General features: G+C 41.9%; 1 protein-coding gene across 5 annotated transcripts in view; it reads left to right on the forward strand.

Annotated features, from left to right (window-relative positions):
- Positions 1–25,466, forward strand: part of ASTN2 (astrotactin 2) — a 1,014,855-nt gene that overhangs the window by 272,159 nt on the left and 717,230 nt on the right. For 3 of the 5 annotated variants that reach the window (XM_062207681.1, XM_062207682.1, XM_062207685.1), the window contains exon 4: positions 10,092–10,241. The exons of 1 other annotated variant lie outside the window; for it this stretch is intronic. In XM_062207681.1, coding sequence (XP_062063665.1) covers positions 10,092–10,241 — 150 coding nt within the window. The remainder of the gene's footprint in view (positions 1–10,091; positions 10,242–25,466) is intronic. One more of the 5 variants, XM_062207684.1, reaches the window with a different exon arrangement.

Raw genomic sequence — 25,466 nt, forward strand, 5'->3', positions numbered from 1 at the left:
CTTTGATGGCCCCGTTCTTTCCACTGGGATCTCACTCACAGAGATCTTTCAGTTAGGTCGTCGTCTTCTTTTTTTCTTTTCCATGGTATCTTGGCTTTGCATGCCTACAATACTCTCATGGGCTCTTCAGCCAGATCTGAATGCCTTAAGGGCTGATTCTGAGGCCAGAGTGTTGTTTAGGACATCTGCCATTCTATGAGTCTGCTGTGTATCCCGCTTCCCATGTTGGATCCTTCTCTCCCTTTTTGATTCTATCAGTTAGTATTAGCAGACACTTGTCTTGTTTGTGTGATCCCTTTGACTCTTAGACCTATCAGAGCCATCAATTGTGAACTGAAATTGATCACTTGGACTAGTGAGATGGCATTGGTACATGCCTCCTTGATGGGATTGTATTGGAATCCCCAGGCACATTTTAGAATCTTTATGTTTTACTGTGGAATTTTTGACTACAGTGTGCCATGGTGAAGATCCTTTCTGGTCATGTCTGTTAGGAGTTCTATGTGCTTCCTCTACTTGGATATCCATTTCTTTCTCCAAATTCTGGAAATTTTCTGTAATTTTTTCTGTAATTATTTCATTAACTAGGCCATTTTCTCTTTCCACATCTTCAGGAACTCCTAAGACCTATATGTTGAGTTGTTTAATAGTATCTGATCAATCTCCAATGCTATTTTTCAGTTTCCTATGTTCTTTTTTTTTTTTTTTTGGGGGGGGGAGGTCAGGATGGGGGTCTGACTGTCAGCTTTCCAAATTTGTGTCTTTTAGTTTGAATATTCTTTCTTTTCCCTTGCCAAGTTGGCCATTAATGCTTTCCACCACATTTTTATTTGATTTATTGAATTCTTCATTTCTAATATTTCATTTTGATTTCTCTTTAAATTCTCAATTTCATGGGAAAATTTTTATTCATGTTGTATGGCTTTCTTTTTATTTTTTTTTCTATTTGACAGATAGAGTTTTAGACAGTGAGAGAGAGAGAGAGACAGAGAGAAAGGTCTTCCTTCTGTTGGTTCATTCCCCAAATGGCCACCACGGCTGGCGCTGTGCTAATCTGAAGCCAGGAGCCAGGTGCTTCTTCCTTGTCTCCCATGCGGGTGCAGGGGCCCAAGCACCTGGGCCATCCTCCACTGCCCTCCTGGGCCACAGCAGAGAGCTGGACTGGAAGAGGGACAACTGGGTCTAGAACCCAGCGCCCATATGGGATTCCAGCACTGCAGGTGGAGGATTAACCAAGTGAGCCACAGCACCGCCCCATGGCTTTCTTTAGTTCATGGATTTTCTTCTGATTGTTTTTGAGTATTCCTATGAATATTTTTGTTGAATTCTCTTTCCATCATTTCCTCACTCTCTTCATCTTATTCTAATATTGAAATGTGATGTTCCTTTGAGGAGGACATGATGTCTTCCTTATTCCTTTTTATTGAATTTCCACATTAGTTTTTAGGCATTTCTGGAGTTTATTTTTTTCCCTGATTGCTTTTATATTTGAGCTACACTTCTGTGGTTTACTAGAATGTCTACACTTTCAGTGAATATCAAGAGATATGTGGTGGATGTGTCCAGGGAACCCTGGTCAGTGGTCCAGAGTGGGTTGAGTATCCAGGGTAACACCAACGTTGGGCATAATAGATCTCAATGCCCAGGTGTTAGCCCCCAGGGTGTTCTGCACCATTTTATGAACCACAGAAGTGATCTGTGCAGTCCTCATTATGAGCACAGTTCCTGCTGCAATGACCTGCAATGATCTTGGAACAAGGATCCTGGAGCATGTGGAGCCACACCCACTGATTCCCCAGAGACTTAGCTACACCCTGCAGCTTTTCATGTAACCACGGATCCCCCACGATCTCAGCACACAAGGCTTTCATGGTCACTGGGTGCAGAGGTTACTCTCTTCCCTGTCAGCCTGTCCAACCAACATAGAAGCAGATGTTTTGCAAGACAGCTCCACCTGGGCATCTTAATCCTGGGAGGCTGCAGGCATCTCATCATCCTATGTAGTTGTCCAGCCTTCTCCCAGCCAGGCTCAAAGTCAGTGGGACTGCAAATCGTTTCCTCTGCTAGAATCTCTGGATCACAAGTATACACAAGAACCACTGGCCAAATGTAGCTTTTCCCCTGTCAATACTGCCAAGAAGATAGCATCCTGTCACAGCCAGTTGCTGTGTGTGTGCACAATGTCTTCTGCAGCAACCCCAGCTGGTCAGCGGGAGCTGTTGTGGGGAATTTAGGGCGAGATAAACATGGCACCTCTACTTCCACTGAGTCCATGGGCAACCACTAGCAGCTGCTGGCCCACAGGGCTCCAGTTTGGTCTCACTCCATGCTCTCCCTCTGGTTATATCACCATGGGTTGCTGTAGTCTCATCTAACCTCCATCTCTAAGCTGCCATCCGTTCTGGCTCTCGGCTGCTGCCATTGTGCTTGTGTTCGTGTTTGTACTGCATGTCCACACCCTCCACACAGGTACACAGTGTTCCTCTTCCTCTTGTAGGATTTCCAGTTTTCTCCCCTGAGAGTGTACTTCCTACACTTTTTTTTAAACTGTTCATCCCAAGCCTAGCACAGTATGTCATTCCCTAATCTGCCATCTTGGAATCTCTCAATGCCAATGACTTTCAAAACAAAAGAATGAATAAATGAATGAGTTCAATAAAAATTCATGAAGCTAAAGTTCTAGTGAGAGAAAAGTGGGTAATGACTAATCTTTCTTAAACACTATATTCTGGAAGCTCTCTTAGACATTTTTTGTACGTATTTACATTTAATCATCCCAGTGACCCTGCAGGTATTTACAGAGGAGAAAACTGAGGGCTGCAGAAGTAAGCAGAGTATCTCAAGACTACATGCTTGCAACTCAAGTAGGCATCCTCACTTGCACTGGACAGTGTGGCTGGTATCTACCTGCTGCTTGGTTCTCTGAGCTTAGTTCTGTAGTGAGAAAGACTTGATAAGATGAGGCCTGAGCTGAACTTAGGATCTCTAAGATGGATTGTCTTGAGCAAGGTCTCTCTGGCATAGCAGGCCAATCAAGTCAAACCACTGGCTCTGGCCAGGGCTGAGGCTCATTGTCTAGATGAAATAAAGAAGGCTAGATTGTTTGAGTCATTTCCCAGTGTCAGAGAAGTCACACTTAACCTCTGCTCTCGAGAGGCTCCACTCCACCTACCAAGTAGTCTGGAGACAGTACCTGATAAGTACATGGAGTTGTGGCATTACAGTCATTATAAACTGAGCCACATCCCAGCTCTGCCATTTCTAAGCTATGTGACCCTAGAAGATCGTCAGCTTCTCTGAGTCTCAGTGTCCTAATCGCCAAACAGGCGTTAATGACACTTACCTTTCAAGATTGTTGGCAGAAATAAATGAGAAACCCTCCAGAAATGCCCGGCTCCTTACCTTGTGAAGTCTGTGCTGAAGAATTGAGCATGTTAAGTATGTCCGAGAAAAATTGAAGATAGTGATAAAAGTGACATTGGAACTTGAACCCAAGCTGGTATGCACTTCACTGGTAGAACATCCTTAGCAGATGTGTGGAGGACAGAATGACAGGTTGAATGCACAGTTGTTGCTGTCAGTGTAGACACAGCATGGAGTGCTAGCTCTGCAGGGTGTAGACTGAGGCTTGTGCCCGATGTCTCTAAACCAACACACTCAGTATGATTTTGCAGAGTAACACATAGTTCTGCTCTTTGTTCTGTGTTCCACTTTCCCTTCAGTTGCTGCTTCTGTCTCTATTTCTGTCCTTACTCCTTTCCTTTTCTGCTTTCTCTCTCCTCTGTGTCCTACTCTTTCTTATGCTGCTTTCATCGCTGAGCTGTTCTCCCTCCCACTCTTTCCCTCTCCTCTTCCTCCAGCTTGGTTTAGGAGACAGGGCTCTCCAGCTCAGGCAACAGTGGTGTGCTCCCATTAAGGCTGATGATCTCTCATGTGTCAATTAGAAAGAGGCAGCAACCTCCTCCTCTCCCTCCCTTTCCTGGGCCTGCTGTGATGCTCAGATCAAGCACCATCTGTTGCATTCATCCAGGCGATGGGTGAGCATTTTGCTGCTCTGGGGAGGTAGAGCTCAGTGGGTATCAGGAGGTACTGTGGCTTGTTTGGGCTACTTGATATATTGATACTGATAGAGCTTCTGAATGGGAACAGGAGGGAGGGTGGCAGGCAGCATGAAACAGGCCTCAGAGAGGTTTGGACAAGCTTCTCCATTGAAGCCTGTCTGGGCTTCTGGCACTGTCATGGAGGCAGGAACAGCCAAACAGATGGATGGGATTTGTTATAATCAGGATCAGAAACACGTGTAGCTCTGGGGAGCAAACTTTCCCTCTCTGTTTGTTTTCCTGTTACCCTCCTCAGTCAAATAGGCATCAGCTTACTAGAAAGAAAACATAAATAACAGAATGAAAAGATGCTGACCTTCTTGAAATACTGAATGTCAGACATGGAAAAAATACGGGGGCAGAGGGTGGATCACTCAAGTTCCCAGCTGGATGAAGAATGCATCCTCAAATGAGATTAGTAACCAAATTTGATGAAAAAACTATTTATAGATGCATAGGCAGACTAAAGAGAATAAACAAGTGGATATCAAGTTACCAAGGACAACAAATATCAGGAAGCCATCACTGGCTCCTAGAACTGAAGGGAGAGAGAGAAAGTGGTTTTACTGGACTTTGTGAGAACTGAAACTGTGGAAAAGGGTCCCCTGGCAGAAGCTATAATTGTTGGAGTTCTCCATTCTCTCTCAGAAATAGAGTAACAGGAAAGGATCAAGGGAAAATATTCCCCAACTTTCTCCTCCCATATTCTGCCAGAGCACCCCACTCGGCAAACCCAACTAGCATCTAGATTAGTAAGGAGCCAGATGGTATACTTCATAGAGGTATGCCTCCAGCGTACAAAGTGGGGCAGAATGGGTCTGGGCATGTGGAGGACCTGGGAGGTGCAAATGGAGAACAACTGGCAAGATGAGAGATGAGCAGACATTCTTATGCTGGCGCTGAGTCAGAAATTATATTGCTAACCATCACATGCACATGCTTTTGGTCTTTCCCAAGGAGTGCATGCAGGTTTTCCATAACACCCAGCTTTCTCTTGCTAATGGGACCCACGCCACTCACTCTCTACCCAATACCTGCACTTTGATGCCTCGAAAACATCACAAAATTTTAATATCTAAAACCAAACTCTTAAAGGTGTTCTCTTACAGGGTTCCTCCACTCATTGAAGAATCATCATTCCACAGCTGTGCAAGTCAAAAAAGCGAAAGTCAAACCCCATACCTGCTTCTCCTTTATCCAGTTCTTTCAAGTAACCCCTTTCTGAGGGCATTTTGCCTACAAAATAACTCCCAAGCTTGCTCATGTCTCTGTTTCTGCTTTTAGTGCATCTGTCTCTACTCTCTCTACTGCTCTCTACTTTTCTGTGTCTACCACGGTTACCCTGTTTCAGGCTACCGTCATCTCATACTTGGATCTCTGTTCAGTTGATCAATCTCCCTAGAGGGCCCTCTTGCTTTTTCTTATCTTTCTCTGGTGAATTATTTTCCTCTTTTTCAGAGAACTTGCCCTTAAATGTAAATCTGATCATACAAATTTCTAATAAAAGAATAATCCTTACGTTGTGCCAACCTTAACAGGGGAGAGGATTAGGGTTAGAGTTAGAACCCGGGGTAGGCTTTCCATTTCTTCACCAGCATTATCTCTGGTCACTTGTTTTCAGTGGCTGTGGCTGGTTTGCAGCTCCTTCCATGCTCCTTATCCCAGAAGGCCTTTGTTTAGACTCCCCTTCACCTCCTTTGATATCCTCACATCCCCCTTGTATTAGTCAGCTTTTTATTACTTTATCTAAAATACCTGAGAGGAGCAATGTAAGAGGACAGAAGATTTCTTTTGGATTACTGGTTTGGTGATTCCTGAGTCAAGATCCGATAGCCCTGATCATATGGAGAGCCAGGAAGCAGAGAGACATAGGGAGCACACTCTGCCTAAATAACTATCCTTTTCAGAGCAAGCATGCAATGGCCTGAAACCTCTCATTGGGTTCACGTGCAAAGGTGCCATAATTAGGTCGCATATCCACCCTTAATTCTTATCAACTAACATAAGATTTTGGCACAGTGGGTTAAGCCACTGCCTGCAATGGTGGCATCCTATGTGAGCGCCAATTCTAGTCCCATATGCTGCACTTCTGATTCAGCTTCCTGATAATGCATCTAGGAAAGCAATGGGAAGTGGCCTAAGTGCTTGGGCCTCTGCCACCTATGTGGGAGTTTTGAATGGAGTTCCAGGCTCCTGGCTTTATTCTGGCCCAACCATGGCCATTTCTGCTATTGGGAGAGTATACAAGCAGATGGCAGATATTTCTCTATCTGTGTGTGTCTTCCTTCTCTATTTATAACTCTGCATTTCAAATAAATAAATAAGTCTTTTATTTTAAAAAGTAACAACTGAAAAAAATAACTTTGAGATGTAAATGACTACATGAGTTTCAGTACCAAATCCTATTCCATCTATAATTCCTCTCAATCCCCACCCTCTCTTCCCCACCTGATTAACCACACTCTTCAGATCTCTGCCACCCTGCTCACTTCCTTGAAGCAGGTTTCCTTGATTTTCTCAGACTAAATCTTCTATAATTTTAATATTTAATAATATATACAATGTACTCTTATGTATAGCTCTCCTCTCTTCCTTCAACTTTCCTTTATAGTTCATATCACATGTATATTTTACATTTAAGGGCCAGTTATTAATAATACTCATCTTCCTGTCCATATAGTAAGTATCACAAGGATATTTTCTTTACTTTCTTTCCACCATTTTACCTACTTATGGACTGAATATTTCTGCCCTCCCCTCAAATTCATATGTCAAAGTCCTAATCCTTATTTGATTGTTTTTTTGTCTTTTTGGGCTACCATAATGAAATACTCTAGACTGTGTGACTTAAATAATAGAAATCTATTTTCTCATGGTTCTGGAGACTGGAAGTTAAGATGAAGATATTGTGCATGTGAAGATGCAGGCATTATCAGCTTCCAATGTAGGACTTCTTCCTGGCTTATAGATATTGCCTTCTTGCATGTGTACATGGAAATCAATCAATTTCTCCCTCTCTCCCTCTCCTCCTCTCCCCTTCCTTTGTATAAAGGTACCAATCCTATAGGATTACAACTCTCTCACCCCCATCTTAGGACCTCACTTAATCTTCATGACACACTAAAAGTCATATCTGCAAATAAAGATGAAAATTTTAATTGGGAATTGATACTTCAATATATGAATTGAGGGGGTGGGGAAGGAACCACACAATTTGGCCCATGGAAGACCTTATCTGGAGAATGGGATATTTAGGAGGTAATGAAAATAAAAGGAGGTCATACTTGGGTTGATTACCTTGACTGAACTGTACAATTTAAGAGGAAGAGAACTCATGCTCTTGCATGCTCTCTCTCTCTCTTTGCCTTTCTCTCTCTCCCTCTCTTCCTCTCTCTCCCTCTCTTCCTCTCTCTCTGTCATGCAAGGACACAGGATGGACGTGGACACTTATAAGCCAGGAATAAATCCCTCAATGAAACCCAACAACTCTGGTATCCTAATGTTGGCCTCCTATATCTCAGAACTGAGAAAATACAATCTGTTGTTTAAGTCAACCAGTTTATAGTATTTTGTTAAACTAACCATATCTATGGTGTTTTATTATGACTAAGACATACCTCCTGTGCTCAGCACAGGTACCTGATGGTTTCTCTGAAAATACTGTGGAATAAGTAGGAGAGTAAATGGGGAGATGAATAAATGATGAATGAAGATTGGGAGGCCTGTGTGAGTTCTTCCCTTTGAGAATTCCAGGCTTTGCTTGATCTGGACTTTGACAACAGGATACAATCTTGAGCAAATCACTCTTCCTTTGATTCTTTAAGGAATCAAAATTTAGCATAATCTCGTATCTAAAAATCTTCTTGCTAGATGGCTCTCCATCTGAGTCTTTACAGTAGAGAGTGTGTTTTGGGGATCTTATTTTTGGTTTACCTTCAGATAGACCTAATTGTTTCAAATATGGGAGGGAGACAGCAAGAAAAGCTGTTGATGAAGCTGTTTTACTATCACATGATTCATTTGTATTTTGAATTTCTTTTTCTTAGCACTCATATGTTCCCCACGTGTCCTAATGGTGGGGCTTTCCACAGAATACAAAATTCAAGTCATCCCTGTAGGCGGGACTTACCCTACAGACACATCTATCTAACTCAGTAACTTTCCAGAGAACACAGAGCTCTTTAGAAATGTTGGGATGTTCAAGGAGCCTTCTCTGTCTAGTCTGGTGTAGCCCCTTCAAAGAAAAAGGAATCTTTGGTACCTGCCATCTCTTAGCATCAGACAGCAGGTAGCTCAAACTGAAGAAGAAATTTCCTGGCCTCTAGAGACATAGATGGAGGGAGGCATCAGTTTGAAGATTTCAAAGTCAGGACTCTCTTTGGGAATTTCTTAGAACAAAGGCACTGAGGCCATTCAGCAATTTTCCTTTTCTTCTTTCTGGTTCCTTCTCCTTGCCTTTTATATTGCCTCTTTCCTTCCTTCTCAAGGTTTTCTGTGTTTTTCTCCTTTTATCTTCTACCTTTTTCTCTCTGCTCCTCTGATCTCACTTTCTCCATTCAATAGAACTTTCTACCAATCTCAATTTTGAAACTTTGTGGAAATATGGCTACTAACAAATCATTGAAAGGTAATGTTGCAAATGAAACATTGGACTCGGGGTTAGCAAGCTTGACTCCGCCACTTGCTAGCTTGGAACACATTATATACGTTGTGGAGGCTTCAATTTACCCTCAACAGAGTGAGTTTATGGTCCTAAGTGATCAACATATCCGTAACTGTAATTTTATCTCCTAGGATATTGAGTGACCTTCAGTGCCACTATCTTGACCGGCTGGCACAAAGCCACAGTGCTGATTGCCTTCTCTGCCTCAATTTTTTATTCTCCATATTCTAGGTAGTAATTGCTATCAAGTAACTTACTTTGAACGTGTTTAAACATGTCAGTTCCCTATTTATAATTTTTGGTGACAACGTTTTGCCATTGGAATAAAATCCAAATTACTGAATATGGTTTACAAAGTGTCTTTTTATAATTTTTATTTATTTTAAAGGGAGAAGAGAGAGAGAGAGAGAGAGAGAGAGAGAGAGAATTGTTTGATTTTCCACTGGCTGGTTCACTCCCCAAGGGCCTGCAAAGCCAAGACTAGGCCATGCTGAAGCCAGGAGCCAAGAAATTAATCTGGGTCTCCCATATGGGTGATAAGCATCCAATTACATGAGTCATCATGTGCTGCCTCCAAGGCTGTGTGTTAGCTGGAAGCTGGAATAAAGCGCAAAGCCAGGACTCAAAGCAAGGCACTCTGTCATGAGATTTGGACATCCCATGCTGCAGCTTAACTGCTGTGCCGAACACCTGCCTGCACGAGATGTCTGTCTCTCTGGTTTCATCTCTTAGAAGCCCTATTGCAAGCTCCACTGTAGCTACCTTGAATTTCTTGCCACTATTTATGCATGATGCTCCTTCTGGTTTCACATCATCACACATGTTTCTCCTTCTGCCTAAGATAATCTCTATCCAAATCTCTTCTCCAACCTTACCCTGAAAAAAATGCCATCTTTAATAATTCCCACTCATCCTTAATATCTCAGTCTGGATATTACCTGCTCCTGGAATTCTGCCTTGATTTCCAGAATGGGTGAGATGATCCATGTTAGTACTTTTTAAGAATTTTATATGTTTCTATCAGAAAAGTTGGACAGTTTTGGGCTTGCTTACATATGTCTCTTACCAAACTATGAATTACTTGAATCATGGGTTGTGTCTACTTCACTACTACTATGCCCATGGCCTAGGGGAGTGCCTGGAAAATACTAGGTATGGAATAAATAAGTAAGTCCAACAGGTACACAAGTGTGTAGGCCAATGACTTGTGCATCTGTATCTCCATGAGTCATGGAGAAAGTTCCAGGGACCCAGCCTGGCCAGGCCTATTACTCTAGGAGCTGAGGGTGGGCCAAGCCCCTAACCTCAGCCCCATTGCTACCCCATAGCAGCAGCAGAAGCGACGCAGGAGACAGTGGAATCCCTGATGCAGAAGTTCAAGGAGAGTTTCCGCGCTAACACGCCCATCGAGATCGGTCAGCTGCGGCCAGCCCCACGCGCCTCGGCTGGGAAGCGGAAGCGGAGGAGCAGATCTCGAGGTAGGCCCTCCTGGAACCTCTTGCCAGGAAGTCAACAAGCTGTCCTCCAGTTGGGAAGATGCTGAGGAGAGCTTTTCCTTCTTCCCTTGCTATCCTATGCTCCTAGATTTCATGCCACTCTCTCCCTGGTACTTTTCCTTGGAGTTAGTAGACTGTGCCTCAGGGGTACACCTGACCTCTCTGAGCCCCATCTGCCTAATATGAGAAAGGCAATGGGACCTGCAGATTTTACAGTGAGTGAGATAATAAGCAACAGTTTATGAAAGCACCTAGCCCCAGGCCCTCTGCACAATAGATGCTCTTTAAATTGTGGTTGTAGACACTCTGGAGAGTACAAGATGCAGAGTGTTCTCATGGAAGGCATCTTCAGGCTCAGAGCTAGGAATAGAGATTTGCCCTCCACCTTTAGAAGCCTGCATGATATATTGATCAAGAGCAGGACTTTGGTAAATCAGATGCATTCACATTTCAAATCTGTTGCTATGTCACCCAGGGCAAGTCGTTCTACTTCTCCAAACCACTCCTATCTCACAGTGTTTTTACAATCTCCTAGCCCAGTGTCCAGCCCAGCCTTCCATAAAAAGCATTCTCTACTCTTCATTCTTCTCTTCTCTCTTTCCCTTTTTTCCTTCATCGTTGTTATCATCTGTGTGATTTTGGGTGGAACCTACTTGTCACTGCATGATTTCCAAACCTCATTTTTTTTTTTTTTCAGTCCACTCAGTAGTCTCCAGATGGTTACTCATCTTCTTGGCTCTTCTCCATTTCCTGTACCTTGGCTTTAACGATGTCACAGCCCTTCTCTCATGGCTCCTGTGGTTATCTAGCACCTTTGGAAGTCTTCAGGCTCCTGAACGTGACATTCAAAGCCACACAGAGCTCTGAAGTCTGCTGTCTCTTCTAATCCACATGCTCTGACATCTGTGTTCTTTCCCATGCTGTTCTCTCTGCATGAAACCCCCTATTTGACCTTCATGAATGATTGTTGTCATTTATTGACACTTTTTCCAAGTGTAGTGTAGAGGTATATAGATATAACACATGTATCTTATTACATGCCTGTGAGGCAATAATTTCCACATTTCAGATGGTATCACTGAGACATAGAAAGGTACAGTGACCTAGCTGAGGGGATACCCCAGTAGGTGGGGGAGCCAGGGAGACCCCAGACATCTGCGTCCCAAAATTAATTAACTTAGCCACTATTTTCTGTACCAGTGAAGTCCTACCTGTGTTTGCAAGATTGACTTGAATGACACATTCCTTTGCAGATACCAATGGTTGCTGTGGTCACAGCTCAATCTGAATTCCCCAGAATTTTCTTTTCTTTTCTTTTCTTTTTTTCTTTTTTTTTTTTTTTTTTTTTTTTGACAGGCAGAGTGGATACTGAGAGAGAGAGACAGAGAGAAAGGTCTTCCTTTGCCATTGGTTCACCCTCCAATGGCCACTTTGGATCTCGCTGATCCAAAGCCAGGAGCCAGGTGCTTCTCCTGGTCTCCCATGCAGGTGCAGGGCCCAAGGACTTGGGCCATCCTCCACTGCCCTCCTGGGCCATAGCAGAGAGCTGGCCTGGAAGAGGGGCAACCTAGATAGAATCTGGCGCCCCAACCGGGACTAGAACCTGGTGTGCCGGCGCCGCAAGGTGGAGGATTAGCCTGTTAAGCCACGGCGCCGGCCCCCCAGGATTTTCTTGAAATGTGTGTTAAGCACTTGTTTCATTTTTGTGTAGTATATTTTACTTTAATTTGACTCTTTCTTTAGGTAGGTAAAGAGTTCCTTAAGGGTTGAGATTATTTTATGGTTTTAGTTATTTTTGCATTTCTGGGCCAGAGTCACTGCCTGGCACAGAGTTGTTGCTTGTTATCTGTTAGGAGCATGTCTAACTCCTATGAAATCCTCCCAATAGGAAGGTGAGATATGCATGTTAAGCCAAGGTCACAGGAATAGCTGTGGTTTTTCTTGCAACTTACATGGTGACCTCGGGTTTGAACCATTGTTCAGTGACTAATACTAATTGCCATGTAAAAACCTGGATCCTATACCTTGCCAAACAAGTTTCAATGTGATTGGTTTTGGATGAGTCATTGGCTCTGTTGGAGCCTCAATTTTCTCTTCTGTAGAATGGGGATGCCAATCCCTACATTAGAAGATTGCTATAAATATCTCCTGAAATCATAAATGCAGACCTCCTTGGAGTATTTGGACAGTGTGTATCAGGAATGGAATAAATGCTGTCTTAGGTTTGTTTGGAGTTGAACATTCATGGACACTTGGAGTTTCACTCAAACTTAACTATCACTAGCAATTCCTCTGCTGTATTCTCCCTGCACATTCAGACCTCATAAACACAAGTCCATAACCTCTCCCCTCTTCACTGTTAATCTGAATGCATTTTCCAAGCGTCAGATTTTAAACATTTTTATGTCATTGAATTTTTCAAATATATCCTTTCCTAGGCACTATAATTTACTTAAACAGGGCTCTAGTGTCAGGCGTTTGGGTTGTTTCTAATATTTCATCATTATAAGCAATGCCACATGAAAGATTTTTTGGCATAAAACTTGGCCTTCCGTTTTGAATCTGTCAGTTTCTCCTTCTTAGAGCAGAATTTCAAATTAGATTATTTATAAAAATCTACTGTTTGATGTAGACCATAATTGTATATCACATTATTTTAATTTACAAGTTAGATGGGGTCTGAGAAAACTAAAATATGAACGATTCCGATTGTATCTCATCAGTGCATATGAAATCTGTCCTCCCTTCTTTGTATCCATTATAACGACTGTCACTTCTTGCAGCAATTCCCTCCTTGTCATTAAGTCTCCCCAAGGCAGCCAGGGTCCTCTTTGTAGAAACATAAACCAGATAAGGTCATTCTGCGGCTTGAAGTCCTTCAACAGCTTTCTACCATGAACTGAGCTGTGCAGTCTCATCAGCACAGAACATAATTCCTCTCTTTAGAGCCTAAGAACTTGGCTATTCCTTCTCCTAGCCACGTCTTTTTCTGTCTCCTCTTTCCCACTATCTGCTCCTCTGGCTTGCCCCTTCTCACCTTTCTGTTCTCTTATTCAGACGTTGGCCCCTGAGTACCATCTTCCATGACTTCTCAGACTAAAGTCTGCTCCTTTCTTCCACTTGGTATTGTCTGTTGTGTCACCATGTCTTTTCTTCCGTAGTGATATTTTAGTACAAAGTTATTTAAACTTTCTTTCTTTTTTTTTTTCTACCTGTAAAAGATAGAATCTTCATATTCATACACATAACATATAGAAAGTGCTTCATAAATATTTGCTGAATCAGTGATGGTATTAACATCAAAGATCACTGGTAAGTCGCTTAGTTTAACTTTCAAACATTGTGTGAGAGGAATCTGTGGTAAACCAATGCCTCCTGGTACCAACCTCTGGAGGATCCTGCATCCCCATAGCAGACTTACTAGCTGATAGCACATCAAACGTGCTCCAGTGGATGCTCCTGAGCAATTACTAAGACGGCTTACTGACATCCTGCTCCGGAGTTTGCAATTACCCTTGGATAAGGCTTTGCAGGAGAGTATTTCAACATATACCATCAAGATTTTCTTGGATAAAGTAACTCCATGTTCTAAACAGAGTTTGGAAATTCTGCACATTCCCTGTTCCCCTTGGTGCTCAAACTCCAAGAGGATCTCAGTCTAATAAAGACTAAAAAGTCCTGCAGTACAAAAAGCTGGACTCTTTTATTTGATTCCTCATCTGTGATACCATCTTGACCACAGACTGTATTTTCCCCTGAAACATTTATTAACATCTTGCAGGAGCATCCATAGAAACGCTGTTTTGGAAATGCTCCATTAGCCTGCATGGACCATGAAAAACCCTAAATATGATGATGGTCTCAGTTCCTGGTCTTTTTGCTTTCTGTCCCCTCCCCTGTCACTGAGATGGCAGTGGCTTTTCTGGCCCAGAGAGGGAGCACCTGGCCTCTCTCTGCTTCATTAGGCTCCACGCCCAGTTCATGGTGCCTGGTGATTTCTAGCAGATGGAATGGGTAGCTGAGAACCAGTGTCATGGAACTGAGCACATGGTTAAAAACAGCTCCAATGTGTTTCTGTATCTAAGGCTTTGTCCTGAGAGGCTTCATAGATGCAGAAGTGCACCATCCTTCGCCAGACAGTGATGGCTCGTGGAGGACACAATTGCTGCCTTCGTGTTTGTGACAGAGTTTTATGAAACAGCTGTTAAGTAGCCACTCCCCAGTGTCCCAGATAGTGCAAAGAGGTGCTTCATTCAAATAGAGCAAGGGAGGATTTCCTTGTGTGGGGGGGAGAGCTTCCTGGAGTTCATGCAGTTTACCCTCTTCTTTTTATTTTTTAAGGGAAAGAATTTATTGGGCGAAACCCGACAGACTGGAGGGAAGAGGTGAAGAAGGAAAAGAGAGAGAAAGAGTGTAAGAGAGAGACAGAGGTCAAGAGATAAAGATTGAGAGAGAGAAGGAAAGGTGGGGGGAGAGGTCAGGAGAGGGAGAGGGAGGGAGAGAGAGAGAGAAACAGAGGTCAGGAGACAGGGAGAGAGAGAGCCACGTGTTCAGGAACAGGTCTTCTTAAAACTTTGCCGGGGGTCAGTCAGGGATGTAGGAGCAGCGAATCCCATTAGGATAAGGGTGGAGCTTGACAGCGGTGGTTGGGCTATGTGGCCACCTGGCTTCCAGCAATGGCGGCGGGGACTAGGATAGTGTCAGGGTATAGATTGCGCCACAGATAAAACTGCACCATTTTACTAACATTCCCCCCTTTTGTTTTTTATAAAGCAGTTGTATGGGAGTACATTAGTCCCAAAAGTTCAAGAGGGGAGAGATGATGATCTGTCTTTAGAGCTACTGCCTGCTATCATTACCCCCTTGTTTTAAGAGCAGACCTTTGTGTTGCCATGTAACTGATCTTAAGCAAATGAACTAGAGTGATGTACTGCCTCAATTTCCTTTTCTGTCAGATAGTGCTAATAATGCTCACATTGCATGTGGGTTGTGAAATAATACCTGAGATGTGCTTGGCTCACTACCTGACACAGGATCAACTTTAATAAAGTATACCTGGTATTGTCCCTGTTAAGGTCCTGCCCATTTGACTGCCAGGATCTACAAATCCCAAGCCATTGCCTAGGACCGGGTTGAGGCTTCATTATGTCTCACCTGGATCCCTACCGCATCTTCTTCAGTCAGCATTGTCAACTGCAAATACGTCTTCCAACCTGGTAGCTGGACTAATCTTATGTGAACACACTGAACCTGACCATGTTGCTCCTGTGACTTGGATGTTTTCCTGATACTCTGTCTCCTGCATTAGGGGCTTCTGCCGTTTTTAAACTTAAGCCTTCTTAAAGAAGTTGACAGTGAACACACTACCAGAGGTTCTACAATTGTGTTTCAAAGACATTAGTCACAAGCTCCCAATTCCAGATTCCATTGTAAAAACAAAAACAAAAAAAAATCTATGTCTTTCTATTTCATAATGTGTGCATGTTTATTCATTAGGTAAATCATTCAACATTTGCTCAAGTCTTCAGACAATACTGAGTTCCAAGAGGAATAACCATGACTATGCTAATTATAGGGGAATGGTAATAGTGCCATCTTCAAAGGATTTCCATAGGATAGAATAAGACAATGCTGATAAAGGACTTAACACAGAGCCTGGCAAATGTGCACACTGAGCACAGGTGATATATTATCTTACTACTTATTGTTTTTTAAAAGATTTACTTATTTGAGAGGCAAAGACAGAGAGAGAGAGAGAGAGAGGAAAAGAGAAAGAAAAAGGAAAAGAAAGATTTTCCACTTGCTAGTTCACTCCCCAATTCCACAATGGTCAGGTCTGTACTAGACCAGATCCAGGAGCCAGGAACTCCATATGTGTCTCCATGTAGGAGGCAGGGGTCCAAGTACTTAGGGCAGCTTCTATTGACTTCCCAGGAACATTCTCAAGGAGCTGGATTGGAAGTGGGGTAGCTGGGACTTGAAGCGGAGCTCTGATATGGGACACCATCATTTCAGGTGGCGGCTTCACACACTGTACCACAATTCCAGCCCCTATTGTTCCTATCACTGCCATTTTTACTCTTATTTTAGTCAGTATTATTACCCACAGGGATGTATTTTAGAAGGAAGAACCTGTTGGCTGAGGGGTGTCCTGTTTAATGGGACTAAAATTTGCCACTATCCGCCATGAAAGGCTTCTCCTGAGCACAGACTGCACCTAGCTATGGCTGCCTCCCAGCCCCAGGCCACTGTACTTTCCATAACCTCCAGCACAAGGGCCATCTCTCCCTTCCCCAGCATGCTTTACTTTCTGAGTATCGATCATTTTCTACCAGAAAGATACTCCCCTGCCTGCTCTCTTGGAAATTGTTTTCCATTTTCCAAATCCAGCTTCAGTCTTCTCTGTGAAGTGTTTCCTCAGCCCTGGTCCCAGCTGGCGGAGACACTCTGGAATCTGGATGCTCATGGAGCTGGTCTTTATCACAGCTCTTATAGTAGTCCTTCATAAATACAGGCAGGCATGTCTTTCACCTTATTCCATGCCTAAATTCCCATGGTAGAATGATCAGTGATTTATGTCTCTATAGCTCAAATGCCTAACAAAAACAACTGTCAAAATTGGATGAGTGGGAAAATGGATGGATGAATGGATGGATGTACAGAGAGATGAACGAAGGTGGTTCATAGCCTCAAATAATACAGTTAAAGAGGTGCAGTGCAACTTACTATCTATTAAATGTTTAGGGTGTTCTAGGCACTGTGCTTAAAAGATCCCAATCATCCCATAACGAAGTACTATAATTATTTCCATTCAATAAAAAAAGAAACTCAGACTTACACAGTTAAGTGACTCATCCAAGTTTATACAACTAGTGGGTTAGCTGTGAATTCACAGCCCATATTTAAATTCCCAAATGATTTGACTACCCTGGATAAGACCTTTGAGTTATGAAATTGTACCAGCCTAGTCTAAATACAAGAAGGAAGAAGACATAGTTGATCTTGGATAAGCAGATGTTTCTGCATCATCAGGAATGCTATGAGGTTTTTAGGAGCAAGGTGGTTTTATGAGGTGAGGCATCTCCTTCTCTGAACCAACAGAGAATCAAGACTGCCCCCTTAAGGTTCTCTCTGGGAGCAAGTCCCAAGTCCTCAGAAATCTCCAAAGTAACTGGACATTTTTTTTCAAGGCGCCTCTCCCCCACAACTTTTTTGGTGTGTCATATCCAAATAGAATCTGGCTAGTGGATCTCTGCACAGAAGTTCTTCATTACTTATTGAAGGAAAGAGGATTATACATTTATACTGTAGTGGATACAAGGAGTTAATGTAGACTGAAGTGGGAGTATTTATTAAACACAATACTTAGAGAAGGCTTCACAAAGGAAGTAATCTTTGAATAGCATGGATAATAGCCAAAGAGAGAAGTTGGGATAACATTGCTGATAGATAGAAGAAAGAAAACACACACAAAAGAATATGGGAATGAAAGTACAGAGCATTGTGGGGATATCTGGAGACAAACGTGAACCAGGATGCACCGGATCCTCCACCAGAATAAGGCCCTGGACTTTTCTCCATATCTCTTGGGAGGCAAATGCTGTTTCCTTCATCCCTCCTTTCTACAAGCTCAACGTTTAGTTAAATTGTGAACACACTCCCTGGAATACATATTATGTGTATTTGTATATTTCTTTTTATTAGTAACTGGCTATAAATTATTCATAGTTGGAAGAAAATAGAAATATTAATGACTTTAAATTAGTGCCTTAATGGGTTGTTACGCTGCTTAAATATTGATTGGGCAGCTCCAGGATCAATCTTTCTTGGGTCCCCATGTTAGTTCACCCATCCCTGTATCCTCCCCTCTTCAGCAGCCTTCCCTTCCTGTCAAGGACTTTTTATTTTGAAGATTTTATTTATTTGAGAGGTAGAGTTAGAAACAGAGAGAAAGGTCTTCACTCCCCAAATGGCCGCAATGGCTGGAGCTGGGACCATCAAAAGTCAGACTCTAGAAGCTTCTTCCAGGTCTCCCACGTAAATGCAGGGTCCCAAGCACTTGGGCCGTCTTCTAGTCTTCTACTGCTTTCCCAGGCCACAGCAGAGAGCTGGGTCAGAAGAGGAAAAGCCAGGACACAACTGGTGCCCATGTAGGATGTAAGCACTGCAAATGGAGGCTTAGCCTACTATGCCACAGTGTTGGGCCCTGTTGAGGACTTTTGGGTAGGCCGACTTCCCCTTTGTCCAAGGAAGCTTTGGCACTGAACCACCAAAATGAAGCTCATCTGAAATCATGACATAGTTACACACGCCAGAAGGAGAATTGGATTGACCCCAGCTGTTTGAGGACTAACCTTAAGTCTGTATTGAAATAACACCTATTGCTTCCATTCCTGTGATTGGATCTTCCTTCTCTTGCCCATTGCCAATATCCAAAGCCTGTTCTTCCTTCGAAACAAGACCTTGGAGTCACTTTCTCCATCCATGAAGGCTCTTCAGTTTTTTCTCAAATGGAGGTCATTCATATTTGCTACATGCTTTGATACCCTCTTTACCATCTTTTTTGAGGTACTTGTCATTATGGCCACTTCTCATCTTCTTCCTTAATATCCTCAAGTACAGCAAGAATATCCAGGCCATGCCTGTGTTCCATTGACTACGCTAGTTCTGACAAATAGCAGATGTTCAATTAATGTTTGATGAATTAATGGGCAGTGCATCTTGCTGCATGATCTTGGACAAGACCTTCTAATCTGCAGACTTCATGTCCCACTCTACAGGCTGTATGGCTTTGTGGTAATGCAGTCAGGTTCTAGAGTCAGAAGGAGATGGATTTGTGTCCTGGTTCTACCACTGACTCGCTCTACTTGGGAAATGACTTATGTACAAAGTCTCCATAACCTAATCTGCGAATCTTGCAGGCAGCACTTTATAGGAAGACTCAGTAGATGAAAGTTAACGCATGTAAAGTACTTAGTAGCACGCACTGAACACAGAAGGAAACTTTGCTATTATTTGGAAAACAAAGCTAATACTCTAGATAATTTTCACAAATCTCCAACTCAAATTGTCTTTGATTATACATTTGAGTGGGAGCGTTATTTCTAGTGAAAATTCCAGAGTTTGGAGTCAAAAAGCCTTGATTTGAACTTTAACCTTTCCTTAGTACAATAGGCCCTCAGGAAGACTGTTCAGTCTCCTCAGGACTTCATTCCCAGCATATGGGGAAGTGATAATCCCTCCTTTTCTTTCTCCCTAGAGTTGTTTTAAGAATGAACCAGGATGATTACAGAAATTCTCCTTCAAAGCGTGCTGTAGGTTAATTGTATCCTGAAATCAGAGTCCCAGCTACCTTCAAAGACAGAGAGAGATATGCACCTTTGATCAGGGAGTCTTTGCCCTAGGTATCTTACTTTGCTTTAGTTGACCACGTGCCTCTCCTAAAAGGTACAGCCAGGAACAGTACCAACAACAACAACAACACTATGATCCCCATGCTATGTCGAGCTGAGGCATGGGAGAGCTGATCTGTAGTCACAGTGCATAGCTGCCTCTCTAAATCTTCCGTGAAGTGTCTTTCAGAGAAGTTTGCTTTCCTAAAAGTGTGTGTCTCCTCCAGGCAGTTTTCTTTGTCCATCTGAAATATGTCAGGAAGCTCTCAATCAATTTTATCTGGCCTGCCTAGTGGAGAGGCAACCACAATTAGGGACACAACTCTAGAATACTTTTTTTTTAATGGATTTTTTTAATTTGAGATGCAGAGTTACAGAGTGAGAAAGAGACAGAGAGAAAGAGGTCTTCCATCCACTGGTTCACTCCCCAAATGATCGCAACACCTGGAGCTGGGCTGACCAGAAGCCAGGAGCCAGGAGCTTCCATGTGGGTACAGGGACGCAAACACTTGGGCCATCTTTCACTGTCTTCTCAGGCCATTGAAAGAGAGCTGGATCAGACAAGCAGCAGCGGGGACATGAACTGGCATCTGTGTGGGATGCAGGTGCCACAGGCGGAGGCTTAACCTACACAGCACTGGCCCTTAGAATATTTCTTTCATCAAGATGGTATATACTATGACTGAGTTGTTGAACAATTAAAAAAAAAACCTTGAAACTTAGTAACTTAAAACAGCATTCAATTATTTAGCACTTAATTCATGTCAAGCATTTGGGCTTTGCTCAGTGGGTAGTTCTGGTCTATGCGGAATAGGCTTAGTTGACCTTGGTCATGCAGCAGATACCCCAGGATGGTAGACAAGCTGCTGGGCCCCTAAAACTGCATGGAGCTGCAAGGCCTTGACTAAGCTCTGAAGTTGCACATCATCCCTTCTGTTTCATACTGATGGTCAAAGCAGGTCTTGAAGTCCATCAGAAATGAAAATAAACTTCAAGATAGTCTGATCTAACCTGCTTGTAGATGTGGAAAATGATGGAGGGGGGAGACTCATCTCTGTCACACACAGAAACTAGGAGACTCAGAAATGGCATCCAGACCCCCTAATTTACAAAACCATTCTTTTTCCTTGCCATTTGAACATGTAAAATCATGTAAGCCCTATGACTTCTACTAGGACTGGCTGTTGGGGAACTGTGATAAAACACAGTTTGAAGTTGGCAGTTTTTGTTCTTTTCTAATTCATCTGTAATCAAATGGGTAAATCACTTAGGACATTGCAAAGAGAAGCTTTGCATTTTCCCATGTTTAAGGCAGACATCGTTCAATATCCTGAGACTGTGGGGTGGAGTGCCTGAACCATTAGCTGGAGTTTTCAAGCTATGCTGCAAATAAGTGTTCTGGGGATGGGTTGATAGAGTTGTTGCTCAGTACCCATGACTCTTTTATGAAGTTCTTGATCTGTGTTTATATAATGAGCTTCAAAATTTGGGGGGGCATCCTAATTGTAAAATATATACATGTTAATGCTGATAGAACAAAACTTCCATTGCTATGTGAAAGTAAAGCAGTCAAGGGATAAGTGGACTTTCAACAGCATGACAGACAAAGCTGAGGTGGGCTTTCCTGTTCCACACACACACAAAACAAGTGTGAGATATAACATAACTTTTTTTTAGAAAAGTCAGTCATCTCAAACATAAAGGAAACCCCCAGATATAAGGAATGAGGATCTATGTGTAAGAAGTGCAAAGCCAGGGACCAATGCTGTGATGTAGTGGGCTAAGCCTCTACCTGTGGTGACAGTATCCTATATGGTCACCAGTTCATGTCCTGGCTGCTCCTGATCTGATCTAGCTCTCTGCTATGGCCTAGGAAAGCGACAGAAAAGGCCCAAGTGCTTGGGCCCCTGCACCTGTGCAAGAGACCCGGAAGAAGCTCCTGGATCCTGGATTTGGATCAGCCCAGTTCTGGCCATTTGGGAAGTAAACCAGTGGATGGAAGACCTTTCTCTCTTTCTCTCCTTCTCTCTCTTTCTCAAATGAATAAATAAATCTTTAAAAAATAAAAACAAAATAAATTCAAAGCCAGGATAAGAGTTTAGAAGCTGATATCATGGTGACTCCAGGTAGGGGCTGGGGTCTGGCGGGCCACAACTAGAAAGGAAGTACAAACAATGACATAAAAGAAAGATAAAGTGATAGAAATAAGCTCCAAAGTACCAGAAATCACAGTAAAAGTAATTTGCTTAAAATTGAAAGATAGATCATTGTAAACAAGATCCAGTTGCATGCTGTTTACCAGAAATACCCCTGAAAAATAAAGATGCAAAGCTTGAAAGTAAAAGGAAAGGAAAAGACAAATACCAGTCAAATGAAAGCTTTTAAAGAAATATAAATATATCAAAAATAAAATGTTAAACAACATTTAACAAACAAAAACCTCCTTAGGAATAAAGACAGTCATTAATTAATCATAAAAGGAACCAGTTTACAAGGAGATAAATGAAATCTGTACTTACTATAGCTTCAAAATATATCAAGACAATATTGAAAAAAGTACAAGTTGATTAATATGTAGTCAAAATTGGAGACATTTTATGAAATCTTACTGTTAGATCAAGTAAACAAAACAACAAAATAATAAAATGTAACTATACTATTAACAGTGTAATCAAATAGACATATAGAAAATTCTGCCCCGAAGAGTCACAGGTTAAAGATTTTTCTGAAGAAGTGAGAAATTCGCTTTATGGGTCTTGACATTTTATGACTTCAATTTTCTGGCTTTGACCTACTTTCCTGAAATTTCATTTTATGGTCAGTGATGACTTTACAAAATTTATGTCTAAATATGGTTTAATATTTATCCTGTGAAAGACATTTATTTCTAATCAGGGATGGGATTATGGAGAAGCAATCTATGTGCAGTGATTTTGTACTTTAGTTTTGGGATTCTGGGGTTTATTGGGGGAAGGAGTACACAGGAGGTGGTGGTTAAGGAAAGCACTTCTAGAAAAAATGATCACTTCAAGGCAAAATAGTGGTATCTGGTTTCAATCCATATTTATCATATTTCTGTTTCAAACTATGGAAATAATCCATTTTTTCGGGGTATCATCTGCTAAGAGAAAACTTCCTCCACATTACTTTTGTAGGATCTGGCTGTACCAATTTGGAGATGGGGGGAACTGTGATATTTGACCTTCTCCTGTATCTGTGTCAGCTTTGTTGTCTTGCCAAAGGAGTTGGCTGAGAAGTGTTGGAGTGCTCCCTGTCAGTGGAGTGTTGTAGCAAATGCAGCAACCTTCATAAATGTCTTGAAGAAGTAATTTTGCTTTCAAGCAGGATTGCATAGAAAGAATTCTGCAAGATATTTGGCATTTATGAGTAGGTGGCTACAGTGATAATTATAAAATTGCTAAGATCTCTGGTAGGTTTTCTGACTTCGCTCATAGACAAAGATCAGATTCTACGTCCAAGCATAGCCACAAAGCAAAGTCAAAGCAATATCTCTTGACACAGGATGAAGCTTTTCCTAATTGTTCTATAGGGCTGCTGTAGCTGTTTCCCATTTCCTGGATTGTAGCCTCTCCTGGTGTGTCTAAGTAGATGTCAGTGCCCTATGTCTCCAACATGACTTTCATTTATTCTTTATTTATTTGCCTATAAGCCTTTTATTTAAGGTAGACAAACTATGTGAATTTCATTTATACAAATTTAGTGACATAGTGATTCTTCCCACCCTACCTGCACTCCTATCCTTCTTCCTCTTCCCTCTCCTATTCCTATTCTTAATTTTGCACTAAGATCTATTTTCAATTAACTTTATACATGTAAGATTAACCCTACACTAAATAAAGAGTTCAACAAATAATATGAAAAAACAACTCAACAATTGAGACAAGGGCTGTTCAAAGTCATTGCATCTCACAGTGTCAATTTCATTTCCATAGATAATCTTTTAGGTACTCTATTAGTTACCACAGATCAGAGAGAACATACAGTATTTGTCTTTTTGGGACATATACTTATTTCATTAAGTATAATGTTTTCCAGTTGCATCCATTTTGTTGTGAACAACAGCATTTCATTTTTTTTTTACTGCTATGTAGTATTCCATAGTGTACATATATCATAATTTCTTTATCTACTCTTCAGTTGACGGACATCTGGCTTGATTCCATATTTTAGCTATTGTGAATTGAGCTGCGATAAACATGGGGGTACAGACAATTCTTTCAAATGCAGATTTCATTTCCTTTGGGTAAGTTCCCAGGAGTGGTATGGCTGGGTCATATGGGAGATCTGAGGTCTTACAGTGGCTGTACCAGTTTACATTCCCACCAACAGTGGATTAGGCTACCTTTCCCCCTACATCCTCACCAGCATTTTTGTTTGTTGATTTCTGTAGGGAAGCCATTCTAACTGGGGCGAGGTGAAACCTCTTTGTGGTTTTGATTTGCATTTCCCTTGTAGCTAGTGATCCTGAGCATTTCTTCATGTGTCTGTTGGCCATTTGGATTTCCTCTTTTAAGAAACATCTGTTCAAGTCCTTTGCCCACTTCTTAACTGGATTGTTGGTTTTGTTGTTGAGTTTCTTGAGTTCATTTATCCTTTTTTTTTTAATTTAGTAAATATAAATTTCCAAAGTACAGCTTATGGATTACAATGGCTCCCCCCACCCCGCCATAATTTCCCTCCCACTCGTACCCCTCCCATCTCCCACTTCCTCTCCCATTCCATTCACATCAGGATTCATTTTCAATTCTCTTTATATACAGAAGATCAATTTAGTATATATTAAGTAAAGATTTCATCAGTTTGCACTCACACAGAAACACAAAGTGTAAAATACTGTTTGAGTACTAGTTATAGCATTACTTCACATTGGACAACACATTAAGGACAGATCCCACATGAGAAGTAAGTACACAGTGACTCCTGTTGTTGACTTAACAATTTGACACTCTTGTTTATGGTGTCAGTAATCTGAGTTCATTTATCCTTTCAACTGAGTACCTGCTACGTGTGAGGCACCATCCTAGATCCAGGGACTACAATGGAAAACTAGAGATGTGAGGTCCCTCCCCTGTGGTCTCCAGGTTTACAGGAAGAAACAGGCAGTCAATCAAACCAAATCAATCACTTAAGCACCTAAGTAAAAGGATTACAAATTACTGTCAGTGCAGTGGAGTAAATAACCTTGGTTTGACCATTGTGGTTTTCTATCAAGGCTACTGGGATACCAGCCAGACTTCCCACTGATTTCCTCATCTGGAAACCATCCCTCTCCATGACTCCTCTAGCAAAGATGAAATTATAGGAAAAACAAATCCTGAGGCTACTGTTATGGTTTGCTTCTATTGTCTTCCCTAGGTTAGGACATATAAATGATAAGAAACAATAATTTTTGGCCACTAATTTTATGCCAATTACTATTGTAGCTGCTTTCACATGCATTTGTATACAGCCCTTCTAACCCTTATTTGTCAAAGAAGTTGATGTTCAGAGTTGTGAAATAAGTTGCCCAAGTTTGTTCAGCCAGACAGTGAGGGAGCTTAGATAATTGTAGATCTGTCTGCTTCCAGTGCTACTGTTCTTTCTCCTACATTGTAGCTGTGCCTATTTGTGGAGCCTGCCTCCAAGACTAGCATTGACATCACCTTTGTGGAGTCTCTGCACATACACAACTCTCAGAGCTTACACTAGAATTTGCCAGAAATGAAAACAGCAACGAAAAATTCACCGAATATCCTAATTGCCCTGGTGGGATTTATATTCATTTTCTTGCCTAATTATTATTAAGAATATGCCA

The sequence above is a fragment of the Lepus europaeus genome, chromosome 12, assembly GCF_033115175.1.
Source record: "Lepus europaeus isolate LE1 chromosome 12, mLepTim1.pri, whole genome shotgun sequence".
Taxonomy (NCBI): domain Eukaryota; kingdom Metazoa; phylum Chordata; class Mammalia; order Lagomorpha; family Leporidae; genus Lepus; species Lepus europaeus.